Below are 20,269 nucleotides of genomic sequence, written 5' to 3'. Positions count from 1 at the left end.
AGCAATAGTGCACAGATGGAGGAGGGAAAGCTGTTCGGGGGCCAGCGGCTGATGCTGTGTTCTCCGGTATGGGTGGGGGGGGGTACTGCAATAGATACTGAAAGTTTGCAGGGGAGGGTGCGCTTTTATTTGCAACATAGGCCTATTTTGGGGATGTGGAACGAATTGTCCAAGTTTCCATTACTTGCTAAGGGGAAAGTTGCTTTGATATACGAGCACTTTGGATTACGAGCATGCTTCTGGAACGAATTATGCTCGTAAACCAAGGAACCACTGTATTTCTTTCTCACTTCCACCTATCACAGCAGTCAAGTAAGTGAGAATACTGGAAAAATGCAATACGGTAGTGAAACACCTTCCCCTCCCCAATCAGGTAGAATCACACCTTTTTCCAGCAAACAGGCTCTGTGTAACCAAATGAACACCAACATAAATTCTTTGCGCCCTATACAAACCCAAAACGGTAAAACCAATTCAGTGCTGATTGATCCCTCCCTCCTTTCCCCCCTGCCCTGAGAACCCTCAATTCACTAAAACCACAAGGAATCTTTGTTTGTTAAGTGAGTGGTAAAGATAAGTTATAAGCCTCAAATGTCACTGCAACCTTTATCCAATAAAAACAGAGAATTTCCATTGAATCAGTGCTCAGTATGTTTCAGCTCCTTGAGGGAGTCTGTGGCATCTTAAGAAGGGTTTATTCCAGAAACAGCACAAAGCCCTATCTCAGTTCTATTTCTGGTCAATGCTGGTGTAACTTCCTTCATGTTCATGTGTATAAACAAGATAACAAATTCTATCTAAATTGCCTAAACAGTGAAGCATCAACTCTTTGTATTGAGTCTATCAGTTGGACAATTATGTGTCTAGAGCTGGGATTCTCAACCCTTAAGAACACAAGAATAGCTTTACTGGATCAGACCAGTGGTCTGTCTAGCCCAGTATCCCATCTTTACGGAGGCCAATCCAAGTCACAAGTACCTGTCAAAAGCCCAAATAGTAGCAGCATTCCATACCACCAATCCAGTGTAAGCAGTGATTTCTCCCATGTCTGTCTAACGGCAGTTTATGGACTTTTCCTCCAGGAACTTGTCCAAACCTTTTTTTTATTTAACCAGTTACATTAACCACTCTTACCACATCCTCTGGCAATGCATTCCAGAGCTTAACTATTCTCTGGGTGAAAAAATGTTTCCTCATATTGGTTTTAAAAATATTACTCTGTAACTTCATTGAGTGTCTCCCTAGTCTGTAATTTTTGACGGAGTGAAAAATCGATCCATTTGTACCCATTCTACACTACTCGGGATTTTGTAGACTTCAATCATATCTCCCCTCAGCCTCAGATGAAACCTTTTGCTTAATGTGTGGTGGCGGCCAAAAAAGCAAACAAGATGCTAGGACTTATTTTAAAAAGGATGGTTAACAAGACTAAGAATGTTATAATGTCTCTGTATCATCCATGGTGTGAACTCAGCTGGAGTATTTCATTCAATTCTGGTCTCCTTATCTCAAAAAAGATATAGTGGCACTATAAAAAGTTCAAAGAATAGTGACCAGGATAATAAAGGGGATGGAACTCCTATGAGGAAAGACTAAAACGGTCAGGGCTCTTCAGCTCATTCCTCTCTCCCTGCCCTTTCTTTCTCTCTGCCTCCCTTTCTTTTTTTTCTGTTTCTCTTCTTTCCTTCTGTCTCCCTGCCTGCCCTTTTTCTTTCTTTCTCCCTGCCCTCCCCCAAGCCACTGTCACTCCATCGGGGACCAGGACCCAAACTGCCATCGGGAACCAAGACCCAAACCGCCACCAATAACAGGCCGCCCCAAGCTCTCCCTGCTTCAGCCGACCAGCATCGTGATCGACCTACTGGAGGAAATGCTGCTGGGTCCTGCCTTCGCGGAAAAGAAAGTAGGCAGGACCCGGCAGCAAGAAGAAGAAATGCTTCATTAACCTGTCTCTCGCCTTAGCCCGTAGCAAATGCTTGCTTCAGGGCTCTCAACATGTGCGTGCCGGCTTCCCTTCTCCCCCCCCCCCCCCCCCCCGGACATAACTTCTGGTTTCAGAGGGAAGAGAAGAGAAGCCAGCACCCACACGTTAGAGCCCGGAGCATAAGTTCGCTACGGGCTGAAATCTCCAAGCCGGGTTTTTTTTTTATTTTCAGCAGTGACGGCAGCAGAAGATGACAGCTGGGCCCTAGGGAGAATACAGAAGAAGGCTGATCGGCCCGGTAGATCAGGACGGCAACACAAGTCTAGCGATTGACTCACGTTGCCTTCCTGAGCTACTGGTCGATCGTGATCGATGTATTGGGCACCCCTGGTCTACAGTGACACCCAGATCCTTTTCTTTATTTAGCCTCTGCTACTGCACCTTATACACTTCATTCCAACAGACTTGTTCTTCCTTCCCCGAGTATGGCCCACTACGAATCTACGCAATCCCGAGAGAGGTGGTGGAGAGGAAAACGGTGACAGAGTTCAAAAAAGCGTGGGATGAACACAGGATCTAGAATCAGAAAATAGTAAATAGTGAAGAACTAAGGCAGTACTGGGCAGACTTGCATGGTCTGTGTCTGTATATGGCTGTTTGGTTGAGGATGGGCTGGGGAGGGCGTCAATGGCCGGGATGGTGTAGATGGGCTGGAGTGAGCTTTGACAGAGACTTCTGTAGTTGGAACCTAAGCACAGCTTTGGATTCTTGCCCAGAAATAGCTAAGAAAAAGAAAAATTTTTTTTTTAGATTGAATCAGGTTGGGCATCTGCTATGTTACTACGCGCTCTTTAGCATACTTTTTTATTTCTCCATGGTTTTGGAATAATCTTCCGCCTTTTATTCGAGCTGAGCAGTCTTCTTCAAAGTTTAAATCAGTTTTAAAGGCTTATCTGTTTTTCAGAAAGCTTTTAATCTTTCTGGGTAATCTGAAATGAAATTCAAGGCAGAGTCTGCTAGTGAGAAAGACATAGGGGAAGCCACTGCTTGCCTTGGCTCAGTAGCATGGAATGTTGCTACTCTTTGGGATTCCGGAATCTTATGTTGCTCTTTGGGATTCCAGAATCTTGCTATTCTTTAGGATCCTGAATGGAATGTTGCTACTCTTTGGGGTTCCGGAATCTTATGTTGCTCTTTGGGGTTCCGGAATCTTATGTTGCTCTTTGGAATTCCAGAATCTTGCTATTCTTTAGGGTTCTGAATGGAATGTTGCTACTCTTTGGGGTTCTGGAATCTTATATTGCTCTTTGGGATTCCAGAATCTTGCTATACTTTAGGGTTCTGAATGGAATGTTGCTACTCTTTGGGGTTCCGGAATCTTATGTTGCTCTTTGGGATTCCAGAATCTTGCTATTCTTTAAGGTTCTGAATTGAATTTTGCTACTCTTTGGGGTTTCAGAATCTTATGTTGCTCTTTGGGGTTCCGGAATCTTATGTTGCTCTTTGGAATTCCAGAATCTTGCTATTCTTTAGGGTTCTGAATGGAATGTTGCTACTCTTTGGGGTTCCGGAATCTTATGTTGCTCTTTGGGATTCCAGAATCTTGCTATTCTTTAGGGTTCTGAATTGAATTTTGCTACTCTTTGGGGTTCCAGAATCTTATGTTGCTCTTTGGGGTTCCGGAATCTTATGTTGCTCTTTGGGATTCCAGAATCTTGCTATACTTTAGGGTTCTGAATGGAATGTTGCTACTCTTTGGGGTTCCGGAATCTTATGTTGCTCTTTGGGATTCCAGAATCTTGCTATTATTTAGGGTTCTGAATGGAATGTTGCTAATCTTTGGGGTTCCGGAATCTTATGTTGCTCTTTGGGATTCCAGAATCTTGCTATTCTTTAGGGTTCTGAATGGAATGTTGCTACTCTTTGGGGTTCCGGAATCTTATGTTGCTCTTTGGGATTCCAGAAGCTTGCTATTCTTTAGGGTTCTGAATTGAATGTTGCTACTCTTTGGGGTTCCGGAATCTTATGTTGCTCTTTGGGGTTCCGGAATCTTATGTTGCTCTTTGGAATTCCAGAATCTTGCTATTCTTTAGGGTTCTGAATGGAATGTTGCTTCTCTTTGGGGTTCCGGAATCTTATGTTGCTCTTTGGGATTCCAGAATCTTGCTATTCTTTAGGGTTCTGAATTGAATTTTGCTACTCTTTGGGGTTCCAGAATCTTATGTTGCTCTTTGGGGTTCCGGAATCTTATGTTGCTCTTTGGGATTCCAGAATCTTGCTATACTTTAGGGTTCTGAATGGAATGTTGCTACTCTTTGGGGTTCCGGAATCTTATGTTGCTCTTTGGGATTCCAGAATCTTGCTATTATTTAGGGTTCTGAATGGAATGTTGCTACTCTTTGGGGTTCCGGAATCTTATGTTGCTCTTTGGGATTCCAGAATCTTGCTATTCTTTAGGGTTCTGAATGGAATGTTGCTACTCTTTGGGGTTCCGGAATCTTATGTTGCTCTTTGGGATTCCAGAAGCTTGCTATTCTTTAGGGTTCTGAATTGAATGTTGCTACTCTTTGGGGTTCCGGAATCTTATGTTGCTCTTTGGGGTTCCGGAATCTTATGTTGCTCTTTGGGATTCCAGAATCTTGCTATTCTTTAGGGTTCTGAATGGAATGTTGCTACTCTTTGGGGTTCCGGAATCTTATGTTGCTCTTTGGGATTCCAGAATCTTGCTATTCTTTAGGGTTCTGAATGGAATGTTGCTACTCTTTGGGGTTCCGGAATCTTATGTTGCTCTTTGGGGTTCCGGAATCTTATGTTGCTCTTTGGGGTTCCAGAATCTTGCTATTCTTTAGGGTTCTGAATGGAATGTTGCTACTCTTTGGGGTTCCGGAATCTTATGTTGCTCTTTGGGGTTCCAGAATCTTGCTATTCTTTAGGGTTCTGAATGGAATGTTGCTACTCTTTGGGGTTCCGGAATCTTATGTTGCTCTTTGGGATTCCAGAATCTTGCTATTCTTTAGGGCTCTGAATGGAATGTTGCTACTCTTTGGGGTTCTGGAATCTTATGTTGCTCTTTGGGATTCCAGAATCTTGCTATTCTTTAGGGTTCTTAATGGAATGTTGCTATTGGGTTTGATGGACCATTGGTCTGACCCAATAAGACTATTCTTATGTTCTTATTAACTATGTTTAAAATTGTTTATTTGTATATTGTTTTATTTTTTATTATATGAGTGTTTCTCGTTTGATTGTAATATCTTTTCTTATTGGTGTTCCTTTCAATTTGATTTGATTTCTGTAAGCCGCTTTGACCCTTTTGCATTAAGCTGGACATTAAATAAGACACAAACATTCATTCTTTTGCCTCACTTGCTTCATTTTCAGCCCTGCCCAACTTGAGATGAGTGCACAATCTCAGGCTTTTGATCTCATTCATAATTTTCAGAATTCAGAATGTTCAAGTATGTGAGGCAGGGAAGAGCAGTGAGATTATTCTACCAACTTCACTCATGGCCAAGCTCCGCCCCTTTTGATCTCATTCATAATTTTGAATGCCGAGAATAGGATTTTTTTTTTTAAAAAAAAATACAAGAATAGGATTTCAAGGAGTTCTCTGACCTTCTGAACTTCCGTGATTTGGAATTTTAAAGCTGTTTTTGCCCCTGACTTCAGAGTAGCTGCTGGATAGCAGCTGAAAAGCTTCATTCACCCTTTAACTTTCCGTACTTCTGGTCCGTTCACCATCCTTAGGGACAGGAGAAAATATGCATGTTAAAAAAGATACAGCTGAAATCTGGGCTGCAATTTCAAAGTGAACCTTACTATAAACAGATGTTCAAAAGGGAAGGATGATGAGAGCACACCGAGCATAATTTTCTTGCTCCGCGTTGGCTGCTGTGTGATGTAATTGATCAAAGAGCATGAGGTCACTGAGATCAGAGACACCCAAGAGAAAAGACCAAAATTCCACTGCATGCCCAAGAAATGGACAGAGTGATTGTGAGCACAAGTGAACTGTTTTCAGCTCATTCGAAGCCAGCTCCAGCAGAACCATGAGCTTTTTGCAGATACACCTATTTAACCCCTGACTATCCAGCTAAGCTATGAGAGCAACAATCCTTGCTGGGATGCGACAGATCACACCTCTTCATTTCTAGCCTACCCAAGAAACACACTAGCCTTCCCTTTTATTTTCATTTTGCCCTTTTTTGTTTTTGTTTTTTTTTGGAGGGGGGGGTAAAGACCTAGATCAACTGCTTTCGCCCACTACCTACGAGGAATTTAGGAAGCGCCTAAAAACACACCTGTTCCTGAAATACCTAAACAACTGACCTGCTCTTCCCTCTTAAGTCCGCCTAAAACTTCATGGCTCTATGATATATATAAATTGTTACTGTTATCATATCGTAATTTTCGCTGTATTTTTTTTGAATTGCACGGCCTTCCCCTAACAGGCCCACTTGGACATTTCTTCCAATCTGTATACCGTATACTCTCGCTCAACAAATTTATATATCTATAATTTTGCTTCCTTAATGTTTATGTACTCTGTATTTCCTCTGACTATCTGCACATTGTAACTCACTGAATGTCTAGCTCGATTGTAAACCGCCTAGAAGTCACAAGATTGTGGCGGTATAGAAGAATAAAGTTATTATTATTATTATTATCATTTCATGTGAAAGATAAGAGAATGCAGAGATATTCATTCAGTCCTCATATATGTATGTAGCATGATGGTGTAGGAAATTATGGCACCGCCAAACAACAGAGTAGACAGCCACCAAAACAGACACTGATATTGTCCACGAAACTAAGCTTTATTTGACCAACAGTGTTGCAACAGTGACTTGACACAAGTCGTATTTCGGCCGACTGGCCTGCATTAGGAGTCAATATTTGCCGAAGGGTATTACTGCAATGACTTTGGCATTCTAATAAAACACAGCAGGAATTCTTTATCGGGAATACATTGAAAATGGCACCAAATGGACGCTATAGTATGCATTCCTGCTGTGTTGCATTAGAGTGCAAGTTCATTACAGTAAAGAGTAGCCCGAGAGCCCGTCTCTATGGGCGAAGTGTAACATGGGGCTGGGAGCCCCTATGTCGCCCTTGAGTTAGGTTAGCAGAGGGGAGGGATAGAAATAGGAAGAGTTAGAAAATAGTGGGGGCGGGGGTTCGCGCCAATAAGCTGGTGCTGGATTGGGTGTAAGAAGCGTGGGCGGCACGGGGAAGGTTTTAAAGCCGTGGAGAACTCGGCTTTTTCAGGGTCCTCCAGGGCGGCTTTTTTCCCCCGCCCATTATGGAGGCCTTGGTAGCTCGGGTTGGCGGATCTCCCGAGCTACTGGGTGCTGGGGCTCATCCGGCGATGAGCGGTGGGCCGGCGGGGAGCCGTGGGGTCTACTAACCCAGTTAAAGGGGCATGAGGTCATGCCACCCCTCAGACTCTTGCTGTTTATGGTGGGGTCGGGGGCAATTATTGATGGTTACTCCGGGTAGCTCGGGAGGAGCTTGCAGTTGTTGTTATATTGAAGTTTAACATGTTGAGGATGTTAATATATGCAAATTAATTTATTTGCTGTTTTTGATTAATAAATTGAGCTGCAGTTATATTCCAAATTATGTGTGTGGTCTCTCAGTTATTGGGACAGGATACAAGGAAGGGGGGTATGGGCAGTAGTGGGGGCTATCCAGATCCCGCTGTTATACCCTTCAGAAAGTATTAACTCCTGAGGCAAAACATGACTCGTGTCGCATCATTGTTACAATTTATTTAATCTTCTATATTGTTCTCTCAGAACGGTTTACATGACTTTATTCAGGAACTCGAGCATTTTTCCCTGTCTGTCTCGGTGGGTTCACAATCTATCTAATGTACCTGGGGCAATGGGGGGATTAAGTGACTTGCCCAGGGTCACAAGGAACAGCATGAATTTGAACCCACAACCTCAGGGTGCTGAGGCTGTAGCTTTAACCACTGCACCACTCTAGAAATCAAAACGTAGTAGAAGTGATAATCAAGCCATTGTGACATCACTCATGAGGTTGACTCTTAGGCATTGGTAGAATGAGGCATTGTGATGTCACAATACCAGCTCTGGTTATCAGAGGCTGAAGCTTTTCACACTATTTATTTATTTTATTTTCTATACTGTTCTCCCAGGGGAGCTCAGAACAGTTTACATGAATTTATTCAGGAACTCAAACATTTTTCCCTGTCTGTCCCGGTGGGCTCACAATCTATCTAATGTATCTGGGGCAATGGGGGAATAAGTGTGTTCTTTATCATATCAAGGAGTGGCCAGTGGTAGTGAGAGTGTGTTAAACCGCGGGATAGTTTCCATTGTACTTTTTTTTAAATGAAGAAATGTTTAAATAATTTTCAAGTAGTACAGATATGTACTCGTGGATTTAAAGACAAGTATAGAAAAAGGATGAAAAAAAATTCAATATTTGTATCAGATGTTTAGGCTCCGGAAACATTAATCTTGTACAGATACAAGCACACTTGAGCTCATCCAGTCATAACTGCAGAGGTTCATCTTACTGAAATGTAACACATGTAGAACTGTCATGCCAATAACATTGTCTGAATCTGAAAATCCTTTTTTTTTTTTTAGCCGCCTTATGCAGTGTCATTAAACTGAGCATCCAGCTCCATCTATTAATAGTTCTGATGATGAAAGGAAAAAAGAATAGATTGTGGCAATATGGGAGTACTGTGTATATGCTTGGGGATCCTTTTGTTTTCCCAGACTTCCTTTCTCTTGTAATCTCTGACTTAATAGGCAAGAGGCAGCCTAAATCTTTTCCCTTAGGCTGCCCTGTAGGAGCTGATATACCCAGAGATGCTGAATTACTCAGTTCCAGGCTGGAGGCTTTTTGGCCAGTCCTGGTTTTGAACTTACATTCCAAAATGGGGTGAGATCTGTCGCACTTTATGCTGTCCCCCCCCAAAAAAAAAAAAAAAATCAATTCTGCAAGTCCCATAATGCACCATGATGGGGGTGGGCAGAAATCCATGACTGTCCCAAAATCTGCAGCCTGGTGCTAGGTGACTTGGCATCTCTGTATATATTCCCTGCAACATTAACTCTAGAGTGAAGTTTAGACAGCATGTTTCCTTGTGTCCCCTGGGAGCTGCAAGGCACCAACATTCTGTATTGTGATTGGTCAGAAAGCCAGTGCCCAGGGCTGTTACTGGTTGTACAGTACCAGCTCTGGAATGGATCACTCCAGAAGAGTTTGCTCTTATCACTTAAGCCTTGCCTTGGGAATACAGAGGAAACAGATCTGTATCAGAGCCCTGCTCCCAAGCAGAGAGAACAAGCGCTCCTGAACCTCCCAGGGCTGTGTATTGTGAAACAGTGTAGATAGTGATAATCTGTATGAATGTATGTTTGCAGAATTCTTATTTTTCTTGTTCTGTTTTCAACTCTCTTTTAATAAACTTTATAGTAGAGAATGACACGGTGGTAGTTACCCGCAGCTAGCCGCGGGTAACCCGCCGAAATGGTGGGTGGGGGGAAAAAGTGTTCACTGCGGGCACGGGGACAAGGCCATCCACCGACCCATGGAGCGGTGAATGGCTTTGTCCCCGCAATTAAGGAGGGAAGGCACGCGGTCACCGATCGCATGCAGCCTTCTCCCTACCTCCAGTGAAATCTATCTCCCTCCCTCCCTCCCCCTTACCTTCGCGGCACTTTAGTAAAGAAACTTACTGAAGCTGGCGAAGCCTGCCTGCCTGTGGTCGCGTGTGTGTGGGCGGAAGCTTCTCCTCTGACGCAACTTCCGGTTGCGTTAGAGGAGAAGCTTCCGCCCACACACGCGACTGCAGGGCGGCACAACCAGGCTTCGTCAGCTTCAGTAAGTTTCTTTTCTAAAGCGCCACGAAGGTAAGGGGGAGGGAAATAGATTTCTCCGGAGGGAGGGAGGGAAGGGGCTGCATGCACGATCGGTGATCGCGCGCCTTCCCTCCCTTAAGTGTTTTTACACCACAAAGGTAAGGGGGAGGGCAGGAGATTCTCGGGCCGATGAAGGGCGGTGAGGTGGCGAGAGGGAAGGGTGGATGCTGCGGGGACGGGGCGGTGAAAGGGACGGCGGGTTCGGCGACGGGGCGGTAAAGGGAATGGTGGTCTGGTGAAGGGGACAGAATTTTTTCGCCGTGTCATTCTCTACTTTATAGTTCATTAGCGTTGTGTCTGTAACTGATCAACGATCCCAGTATTTTATTTTGTAATTGGTCTGTAGGTAAATTTCTAGGTTTTCAGGTTTTGTAGGGCTCCCAGTGTCCCTAGAAGTTACCAGGGAATACCTTGTAGAGTTGGGGTACTTGTTGAGAGGCATGGGGCACTGTTTTGATTGGCAGGTGGTTGCCAGTAGAGAATGACAAGGGGACAAAGTTTTCCCCGTCCCCGTGGGAACTCATTTTCCCGTCACCGTGAGTTCTTTTCCTGTCCCTGCCCCATTCCTGCAAACTCCATGCTCATTTGCAGAAGCCTCAAACCCTTTAAAATCATAAGTGCTCGAGGCTTGTGCGGTTAAGGCAAAGCTTATAGGAATAGGACAGGCGCGGTGACAAAACTCATGGGGACGGAACGGGGACATTGAGTTCCTGTGGGGATGGGGAAGTTTGTCCCCGTGTCACTCTCTAGTTGCCAGTATAAGGGCATGTGTTCAGGTACAGGTGGGGGTTCAAGTAGCGTCCCTTAACCCTGAGTGGGCAGCCGAGGTAACGACAGGCGTGAACATGACAAATGACGTAGGTTTACTTTTCAGGAACTGGAAGCCTGTGTTGAAGGCACAGATCTTGAGCAGGAGTTCAGAAAGGATGAGTTTTGCTTCTGGTCACGAGAGGATAAAGAGAGGCAGAAACGGGAGCGGGAGGAGTCCAAGAGAGTGCTACAGGAGCTGAAGTCTGTGTTGGGGTTTAAGGCCTCTGAGGAGGAGCGACAGAAGTGGAAGCAGCTGCTCTTTAGTGAGCATGGTAAGCATCAATGTGTGTCTGTTTCCTATGGCCCCCCTGGGGTGTTCATGTAGGGTGACGCCCTGCACATGCTTACTCGATTTAAATAACACGCTTCTTGAGACCCTCCCAATCCAGCTGTAAATTCTCAGAACTGCTAAACTTGTTCACATGACAGAACATAAGAACATTTTTTATGTTCTTATGACTATGGTTAATACATTTCTTCTTTCAGGCCTTCTAGTTTTATAAACTACACTGCGGACAGGGCCTCGGGCGATCCTCCTCAATCTCTAGTATGGCCTAGTTTTTGGGGGGGAGCAGAGGCAAGAAGGGTAATGCTTCCCAAAAATGCTGCAGGGAACATAGCATAACATTATACTTATAGACCGTGTTACCAAAAAGTTCTACGCGGTTTACAAAAGATTATAAACGTTAAACAATCGTATATTGGAATGAGTCAGCTAGTCAGGTATTTGGAGAAAAGATAGGTTTTTAGCTGTTTCCTAAAATGTCTGTAAGAAACAGCTGTGAGCAACAGCGATCGAAATTCTTTTTCATGAGAAGCTGCCTGAGATGCTAAAGAGTGATTTAGGAATTTCTTGCTTTTACAACCTTTTACAGAAGGGAAATTGAACAGAGCGTGAGTTTTTCTACTGCATTTGTGCGTAGCTATGGAAAAACTATTAGCCAGATAAGTAGGGGCTGCACCATACAAAACCTTGTAACAAAAACAGCCCAACTTGAACAATACCCGAGCTTCCACAGGCAACCAATGCAATTTGCAATAAAGTAACGTAACATGATCGTATTTCTCCAATCCGTAGATCAATCTAACTGTTGTGTTCTGTATGAATGATCCGCAGTGGTGTAGCCCGGAGCAGTGGCAACCCTCCCCAATGCCGGCCCCATCCCACACCCTCCCTTCTCACCCCTGTACCTCAGCTTCTCCGACCTACTCGCGCTGGCATTGGCTTTCCCTCTGATGCCACTTCCTGGCCCTGCGACCCGGAAGTTATTTCAGAGGGAGCCAGGCCGGCGCAAGCAGCAGGCCAGAGTAGTTGCGCTGATCAAGATTCAAAGAGGTAGGGGGAGGGCAGGAAAGGGAGGGCACAAGTGTTTCATGGGGGAGGGGGCAGGAGAGGTGCCGGCGCCCCCACCAAGACAGCACCCAGGGCAGTCCACCCTCCCCTCCCTTACTACGCCATTGGGTAACTTGGTAACTTCTGCCACCAAGGTTAAGGTAGTCAGATGCTTATTTGCCCACAGTCAGCCTAGGAAGTTGTATCCAGCGCTAAATTTTGAAGCTGCTTCTGACCCGTTACTTAGGAAGTCCCTGTATTCTGCACTAGCTCCCCCTCCCCCCCTTTTCAAGAAACAGGCGGACAGGAATTAGAAAAAGGGGAAATAGTAATTTTCTCCTCCCTCCTCTTTCTCCTCCTACCTTCCAGGCACCCCCCAAATAAACCTCTCAGGGCGCCCTGCTTTGTGATTTGGGCTGTTCTTTCCACCACCTCCTCCAATCTTACTTTCAGGTATCAGAGACTGCTGCAAACTGGGTAGCTTTTGGCCCAGCCCCATCTCCTCCAGCATCTCTCCAAGTACCACCTATTCACAAAGGAGAAGGTTGTGGGGTGAGGGCGGAAGCGTGAAACTAAAGCAGACCCTCTTCCAGTATATGCATGCATCAAAAGGAAGCGCACAGCAGCCTAGCTCCTGCTTTTATGTAGGCGTGACACGGGACACAGCCTGGGCAGAGCAGAGACAGAGTTGCAATGTAGGTGTGCAAATGATAAAATACGGATCATGTGCAGACAGTAACTGCTCTGAGAGAGGTGTAAATATTTGCACGAACGCTATCAAATGCACATTTATACAAACATGCAGACAGACATCACAACTCTGTCCCTGCTCTGAGCAGTGTTGTATAGAAACGAAATGCAACTAGTTACTAATTTAAGTCAAAGATTTTTGTTACTTTTGCTTGTAACATTTGCTACTTTTACTGAAGTACAGTCAAACCTCGGTTTGCGAGTAACGCGGTTTGCGAGTGTTTTGCAAGAGGAGCAAAACACTCCAGCAATTTGTAACTCGCAAACCGAGTGCTATCTTGCAAAACGAGCAAAATTTACCTGCAGCTTAAGTTGATTTTCCAACCCTGCCGCCCCACGATCCCGGCAACATGCTCAGAGCTGAAGCGAGGCATGTTCTGCTCCTCCACCACACCGTTAAACTAAGCACCATGCGCGCCCAACCCAAGAGAAGCCAGCAACGAGCAACAGCCAATCCCGTTCAACCAAGCCCCACATGCGGCCAACCCAAGAGAAGCCAGCAGCGAGCAACAGCCAATCCCAAGTGTTTCATCTGACGTGGGTTGAAAGTGGCACTCAATCAGCTCAGGGATCCGGGAAGGGGGCGCCGGACCGATGTACCTTCCAGCCGGGAAGAAGACTGACTGGGGCCGGCTTCTTGTTCCCCAGCCGCTGGCGGCGAATGGATCCTGTTCTGAAGGAGAGGGAATGCAGGACTGAAACAGTGCGTGAGAGAATGGCTAATAAAGTAAGTTAAACGAGGCGATCTGTGCCGCTCCCACGCCGCTTTATTGTCCTGTCCTAGATCAACAAAGTAACAGTCATATTAAAAAATCCCGACAGGGATGCTCCCTGTTTCGTTTTACTGGAACAGTATAATTCTAAGCTGGGGGGTGAAATTGGACGTACCCAAGACGCACCATTAAAGCAAGAGTGAGGAATGTCGTCAGTCATAAGGCGGAAGTCATTATGCCATTGTATAGATCCATGGTGAGGCCCCACCTGGAATACTGTGTGCAATTCTGGAGGCCGCATTATCGCAAGGATGTGCTGAGACTGGAGTCGGTGCAAAGAATGGCCACCCGGATGGTCTCGGGACTCAAGGATCTACCTTACGAAAAACGGCTTGACAAATTACAGCTATACTCGCTCGAGGAGCGCAGAGAGAGGGGGGACATGATCGAGACGTTCAAGTATCTTACGGGCCGCATCGAGGCGGAGGAAGATATCTTCTTTTTCAAGGGTCCCACGACAACAAGAGGGCATCCGTTGAAAATCAGGGGCGGGAAACTACGAGGTGACACCAGGAAATTCTTTTTCACTGAAAGAGTGGTTGATCGCTGGAATAGTCTTCCACTACAGGTGATTGAGGCCAGCAGCGTGCCTGATTTTAAGGCCAAATGGGATCGGCACATGGGATCTCTTCACAGGGCAAAGGTAGGGGAGGGACATTAAGGTGGGCAGACTAGATGGGCCGTGGGCCCTTATCTGCCGTCTATTTCTATGTTTCTATGTTTCTATGAATGATGTGGAACGAATCAACTGAGTTTCCATTATCTCCTATGGGGAAAGTTGCTTTGATATACGAGCGCTTTGGATTATGAGCATGCTTCTGGAACGAATTATGCTCGTAAACCAAGGTACCACTGTAATAATTTCACCAGTTTTTACTACTTAGTTACAGTACATTAGAAGTTAAAAGTAAAAGCAGAAATACAATACAATACAATCTTTATTTATATACCGCCAGTACCTGAAGGAAGCTCACAGCGCTTTACATAAAACAAACAAGTCAATACAAATATTGTGAATTGGTTATCCTACAATCATAACTTCTTAATTACAAATTCCTCAAAAAGGTAGGTCTTCAGATCTTTTTTAAAAAACTCTTAAAAGTTAATTTGCTGAATAAGCATTGTTTTCCATGGTTTAGCCGCTTGATAAACCCAGGTTGAATTATAAATTCTGGTATATTTTTAATGTCAGGAAAATGAAAAGGATGGTTTTGCCTTGAATTAAAAGTTGTCTCTGTGGAGAATTTATGCTATATAACCTGGAGTGACTGCAAAGTGAGTTTTAAACGATATACAATAAAATTTATAGTAGATGTAAATGACAATTTCTCAGCGAACCAAGTAGAACCGGATTTTGCTTTTGTAATCCTCATCACGCAAACAGTAAATCATCTCATCTTAAATTTTGTTGTTCAGTGACTATAGCCTGTAAAGAACAGTGGAGTTACCAGTATTTGAACTGTTCTGTTTGGTCTCCAGCCAAACAGAACAGTGACAAGTTGGAAGAGAAGAAGCAGAAGCTGGTGGCAGTTTTTGGCCATCGCCGATGTGTGATATGCTTTCAACCTTGGTCTCCAGATGAGTATCTCTTCGTTTAAGTTATACTGGTTTACAGTATTGTTATTTGGTGGTTTCCTTCAGATACCTTAAAGGTTTGCATTGCACAAGGCTTTTTTCCTAATGAAATATCAAACGAGGAGGTTTTTTATGCCAATGATTTAACTTTATCCTGTGATAGTGTCCACTTTTTCATGACTTTTGTTGTTTGGTTGGTGGAGGAGGGGCTCTGAGGCTTTTTCTTACCTCGAAGTGATTTTCTTAGGGATAACGATTAATGTGCTGCACCTGGGTTGTTTGCAGGAAACCTCTTTAACAAACACTCGTGCTTGCGAGGGGCCTTGCACACGTGGCATGGGTTATATGTTTGCTGTGCTGAAAAACTTTAGAGAGTGTAGTTTGGTAGTGGCAATTTGTGGTGAACAGACATTGACGTTCTAGCACTTTAACTTTTTGCTCAAAAAATATTATATTAGGCAAGAACTTTTTTACTTTCATGCAGTGGCATAATAAGGCAGGGGTAGGGGGAGCACCCATCCTCCCCTACTCCTTCCCCATGCCCCTTCCTTTCCCCCAGATCTCTTTAACGTCCGCGGAGTGAGCAGCAACCCCAGCCTGCTGCTTGCGCCAGCGTTGGCTCGTCCTCTGATGTTGCTTCCTGGTCCTGCACCTAGGAAGTGACAGAGGAAGAGCTGCTGCTGGTGGAAGAAGCAGATAGGGATTGCTGCTCGCGCCACGAACGTCAAAGACGTATGGGGAAGAGTGTGCGCGCGCGCAGCAGGAGGGGACAGGGGAGAAGCAGATGGAGATGGGGAAGTGGAGAAGAGGGTAGGGGAAGGGCGCCACTGCTCCTCACTATGCCACTGTTTTCATGGAAGTAAATATTTTAATATTGTATGTTCTTCACTGTACTTTTACTTAAATAATAAAATATACATTTACCGTATTTTTCGCTCCATAAGATGCACTTTTTTTCCCCCAAAAAGTGGGTGGAAATAAAAGTGCGTCTTATGGAGTGAATATAACCCCCTCTCCCCAGCTTTCCGCATTCCTGCCCCTCCCTTGCTGGCCAGCTGCCTTCTCATCTTTTGCGGCCAGCGGCGGACAAGGAAGGAGCAAGTTTTTCATGCGACTCACAAGAACTGACGGCAGCCATTCAGGGAGCAGTGCGGGGCCAAGCAGGAGCATGAAAAGCTGGCCGCAAAAGATGAGGAGGCAGCCGGCCAGCAAGGGATGGGCAGGAGCATGGAAAGCTCCTACCAATACAGCGCTGGACCGCCAGAATTAAAAAAAGGTACTGGGGGGAGGGCTGTCTGCCTGCATGCTTGCCACTAGAGCTGCTTTGTACCCTGTCCCGGCCTACCACTAGACCACCAGAGGGGGGATAGGGCAGGGCGGTGGAACATGGTGCAGTGCCTGGCAGGGAGTGAGGGGGGCTGGGTGCAGAGCCTTGTATATTTTATTAAATAGTACACAATTTAGTTCAGAATGGGTTTTTTTCTTGTTTTCCTCCTCTAAACCTAGCTGTACCTGATAGTGCAAAAAATACAATATTTTTAACTTTGACCTAGTACTTAGTACAACACTGGCTTTGAGACGGGCGTGAATTTCCTCTGTAAAAATTACACACTTACACTCTGCCTCGGAGCAGGACAGTTATGATGGCTGTGTGCACCTTATCCGTGTACTTTCTAGATCAGGGGTAGGCAATTCTAGTCCTCGAGAGCCACAGGCAGGTCATGTTTTCAGGATATCCACAATAAATATGCATGAGATAGATTTGCATCTCAAGGAGGCAGTGTATACAAATCCATCTCATACATATTCATGGTGGAGATCCTGAAAACCTGGCCTGCCTGTGGCTCTCGAGGACCAGAATTGCCTACCCCTGTTCTAGAGTATAGGTACGTCTGTCTCGGAGCAGGGATAGAGTTGTGGTGTATGTCTGCATGTTTTCCATGTACGTGTGTATTTAGGAGGCAGTAAAGCACTCTTGTATTAATTCTACTAGGCCCGGATTCTATAAGTGGCACCGTTGTCAGTGGCCGCTGATCAAGTGTCAATCATGCGACAGCACCATCTATAGAATCACGTCTTCAGGAAAGGTAGGCGCCAAAAATGTAGGCCAGGGTTTTCAAGGCACCTACCTTTGACGTGACTCGCACGGAAGCGCTCTACAGAACCTAACGCCACTTCCAGCGTTAGCCACGCCTACAGTGGCATTGGGCATCATAAAGCGCCTCTGTAGGCAGGATTCTGGCGCTATTTTTTAGGCACCTTGAAATTTGTTTTAAATGTACTTTTAGATGGCATTTTGCGCCTACCGGCACCGTTTATAAAATTTGAGCCTTAGTATACGCTCACATAAATGTGTTAGCTGGGTAAGGCTTCTGTCAGTTTCGTAAAATGTAAGGATGTAAACATATCAGGGATACTTAACACAGTCTCCCTGCACTAAGGGTCTATCTGCCTTCCCATGCCAGGGTCAGATTGATATAATTTCCCATAGGCCTCTAGGCTGACAGCTTCCACAACCTTTCTCTACCTATGGCATGCCCCCTCCAAGAACATTTCCAAAAATTAGCTAGCGCACGAGTTAGCACTCACAAGCAGGCAAAATACCAGAGAATTCTTTAACACGTTTTGTAGTAGCTTGTGCTAAACACGCATTAGGGCTTACTACATTTTAGTAAAAGGGGCCTTTAAATTCTTGGCAGGCTCTAGCATATGCCAGATGATCCCATGTTAGTCATGTGTCCACTGCTCTAACCATCAGCTCTTGCTACATTATCTCTTTTCCTAATTCCTGTTTATAGACAGGGAGAACTAGTCTGTCTTCTGCCTTCTGACCGCCAGTGTAATTTTATTTTATGTAACACACAGAATTATGCTGAAAATGTAAAAAAAAAACCCAACCCAAATATTTGAGGAATGAAGCCCTTTTCATAAAACATGGATTTCAGTTTATATAGATTTTGTTGCTGGCATGAATTGCAGCTGTCAAATATTTAAAACTCTCATGGAAACTCAGCACTCAGGGGCGTAGTAATGGGTGGTGGGGTTGGGTGGACTGCCCCAGATGCCATCTCGCTGGCATTTCTCCTCCTCTACGCCCACCGCTCCTTCCCACTCCTCCCCTACCGTGTGCACACCTTCAATTCCCCGCCAACGCTCTTCGTCGGAGGGCAGTAGCTCCAACCTGCTGCTCACGCCGGGCTCGGATTTCCCCCCTGACGTTACTTCCGGGTCCCACGACTAGGAAGTGATGTCGGAGGGAGAGTCGACATTGGTACAAGCAGCAAGTTAGAGATGCTGCTTGCACCGTGGAGCAAAACAGGTATGGGGGAAGGGAAGGGGGCAGGGGGAGGGGTGCACCTCCCACCCTTGCTATGGCACTGCTAAATTACAGATTTGTGTCCTGCTAGTAATGTTCTCTTTTTCTTTCCTAGCCATGATGAAAGCATCATCTCCTGCAGAATTGGAAGGCAGCCTAAAGCCACCTACAGCTATTGGTGCAGAAATCACAGAGCCTAAGGACGTTCATGATGCCCTTCAAGAAAAGACCCAAGCCACAGCTAATGCAAGACTGTGGACTGAATATGAAACTGAGGACACTACTGTATCTGGAAATGCAGAGGTTTCTGCTGACAGTAGGGTTTCCCCAAAGCACGAGGAAAGCACATATTACCAGCTTGAGAGCGAGGGGAACTCTGAGCAGGCTAGTGGAGAAGGAACAAAGATCTCTGAAGCTGTCCTCGGAGGGACCCTGCAGTCCTCCTTCAAAGAGAAGCTCGTGCGGCTCCAACTCTCCTCAGGCTTCAGCTCTGGACTGGCCGCAGAGGTTGCCGCAAGATCCCTCACGTTCGCTTCCATGAAGGAACAGACTTTTGGGGATTCCGAGGAGGATGAGGAGGAGATGCAAGGCAATGAAAATCATGTGGAGGAGGGTAAGGATGAGGATAGCCATACGGGTAACGAGGAGTTATAAACCTCTGTAATGAGCAATTGCTGCTTATCCATAAAGGGTAGCAAGAGGCCTGTGGAGACAGAGATACAGGTGCACATACCCAAAGGTGCAATTCAAATTGGTACCTGCCCACTGTACATTGCTTTCTTCCGTGGAGGCTTCCAGTTTCATCTGATTATACCTAGAGGACAACAACAAAAGGTTATAAGGTTGTACCAAACAGAATATCTTCTGAATTCCTCTGTCAGCATTACCTATGTGTCTTTGAGATTATTTTGTGTTATTTATTACGGGCCCTAATTACTAGGCTGCACCAGCTATGTGCTAACAGTTAATGTGGGCAGAGCGCTAAAGGTTAATACAGCAACTTAGCAGTTAACACACAGTGATTTCCATGTTAACGGCCAACGCAGAGCAAGGTGGAGAATGAGCAGGGTCTGGTGATCTACCATTAACACAAGATGGTAACTGTGTGTTAACTGTTAATACCGTTAGGTAATATGGCTCATTTTGGGGTGGCGTTATCTGCAGTGCAATTAACATGCATTAAAAAAATATTTATCTGCATTATGTGAATGGACAACTGCTGGGAACGCCCCTGACGTCTTGACATCTGCAGTTACCACACAATAATTTTGGCAGTTAATGCATGGTAACTGCAAAATGTTACTGCACTCTAGTAAACGTGTGTGGGTTTTGTTTTACATTAAGACATCTTTGTTTCTCTCAAATCCCCACGTTTTCTTAATGATTGCCATGGTAACCGTATGTTGATTATACCCATTATGCTGTGTAGGAAGTGAAAATAAGTGTTGTATAGGCCCTTTTGTCATATTCACATTACCTTTGCTGCCTATAGATTAATAATCTTGGTCATTTGTGTCCCTCTTGAGTTGAAAGTGTAGATCTAAATAAAAAATGTAAAAGAATTTTAATTTTTGAGTCTCTGGCCGTTGTTCTGTTAGTTCCAAAGTCCTCTTCTAGTGTTTTTGTGTAGTCACATTATTTGTCATATTGGTCTGGAATAGATGAACTAATTACGACTGAGATTGAATATCTTGCTTGTACTTGTCAAGCCCAAAGCCTGTGGAAGGGCTTGAGGCTCTGATTGGCCCAGGCTGTATAAGGCCCCTCCTATGGGTGGGGCCTTATGCTTCTGGGCCAATCAGAGTCTTAAACCCCTCCCCAGATGATACACCGGGGAGGGGCAGGCCTGCCATTTTGAAGAGGCTGGCCAGAGAGAGTAAGCAT

At 45.1% G+C, this 20,269-nt stretch overlaps 1 protein-coding gene across 7 annotated transcripts in view; it reads left to right on the top strand.

Moving 5' to 3' along the window:
* The window catches only part of VEZT (vezatin, adherens junctions transmembrane protein), a 105,952-nt gene extending 86,007 nt beyond the window's left edge, over nucleotides 1-19,945 (top strand). For all 7 annotated transcript variants that reach the window (XM_033953305.1, XM_033953299.1, XM_033953298.1 and 4 more), the window contains 2 exons: nucleotides 10,703-10,910; nucleotides 18,501-19,945. In XM_033953305.1, the coding sequence (XP_033809196.1) occupies nucleotides 10,703-10,910; nucleotides 18,501-19,039 (747 nt within the window). In that variant the 3' untranslated portion in view covers nucleotides 19,040-19,945. The remainder of the gene's footprint in view (nucleotides 1-10,702; nucleotides 10,911-18,500) is intronic.
* Nucleotides 19,946-20,269: the final 324 nt, after the last annotated feature.

The sequence above is a fragment of the Geotrypetes seraphini genome, chromosome 7, assembly GCF_902459505.1.
Source record: "Geotrypetes seraphini chromosome 7, aGeoSer1.1, whole genome shotgun sequence".
NCBI lineage: Eukaryota > Metazoa > Chordata > Amphibia > Gymnophiona > Dermophiidae > Geotrypetes > Geotrypetes seraphini.
This window is presented reverse-complemented; position numbering and strand designations above follow the sequence as displayed.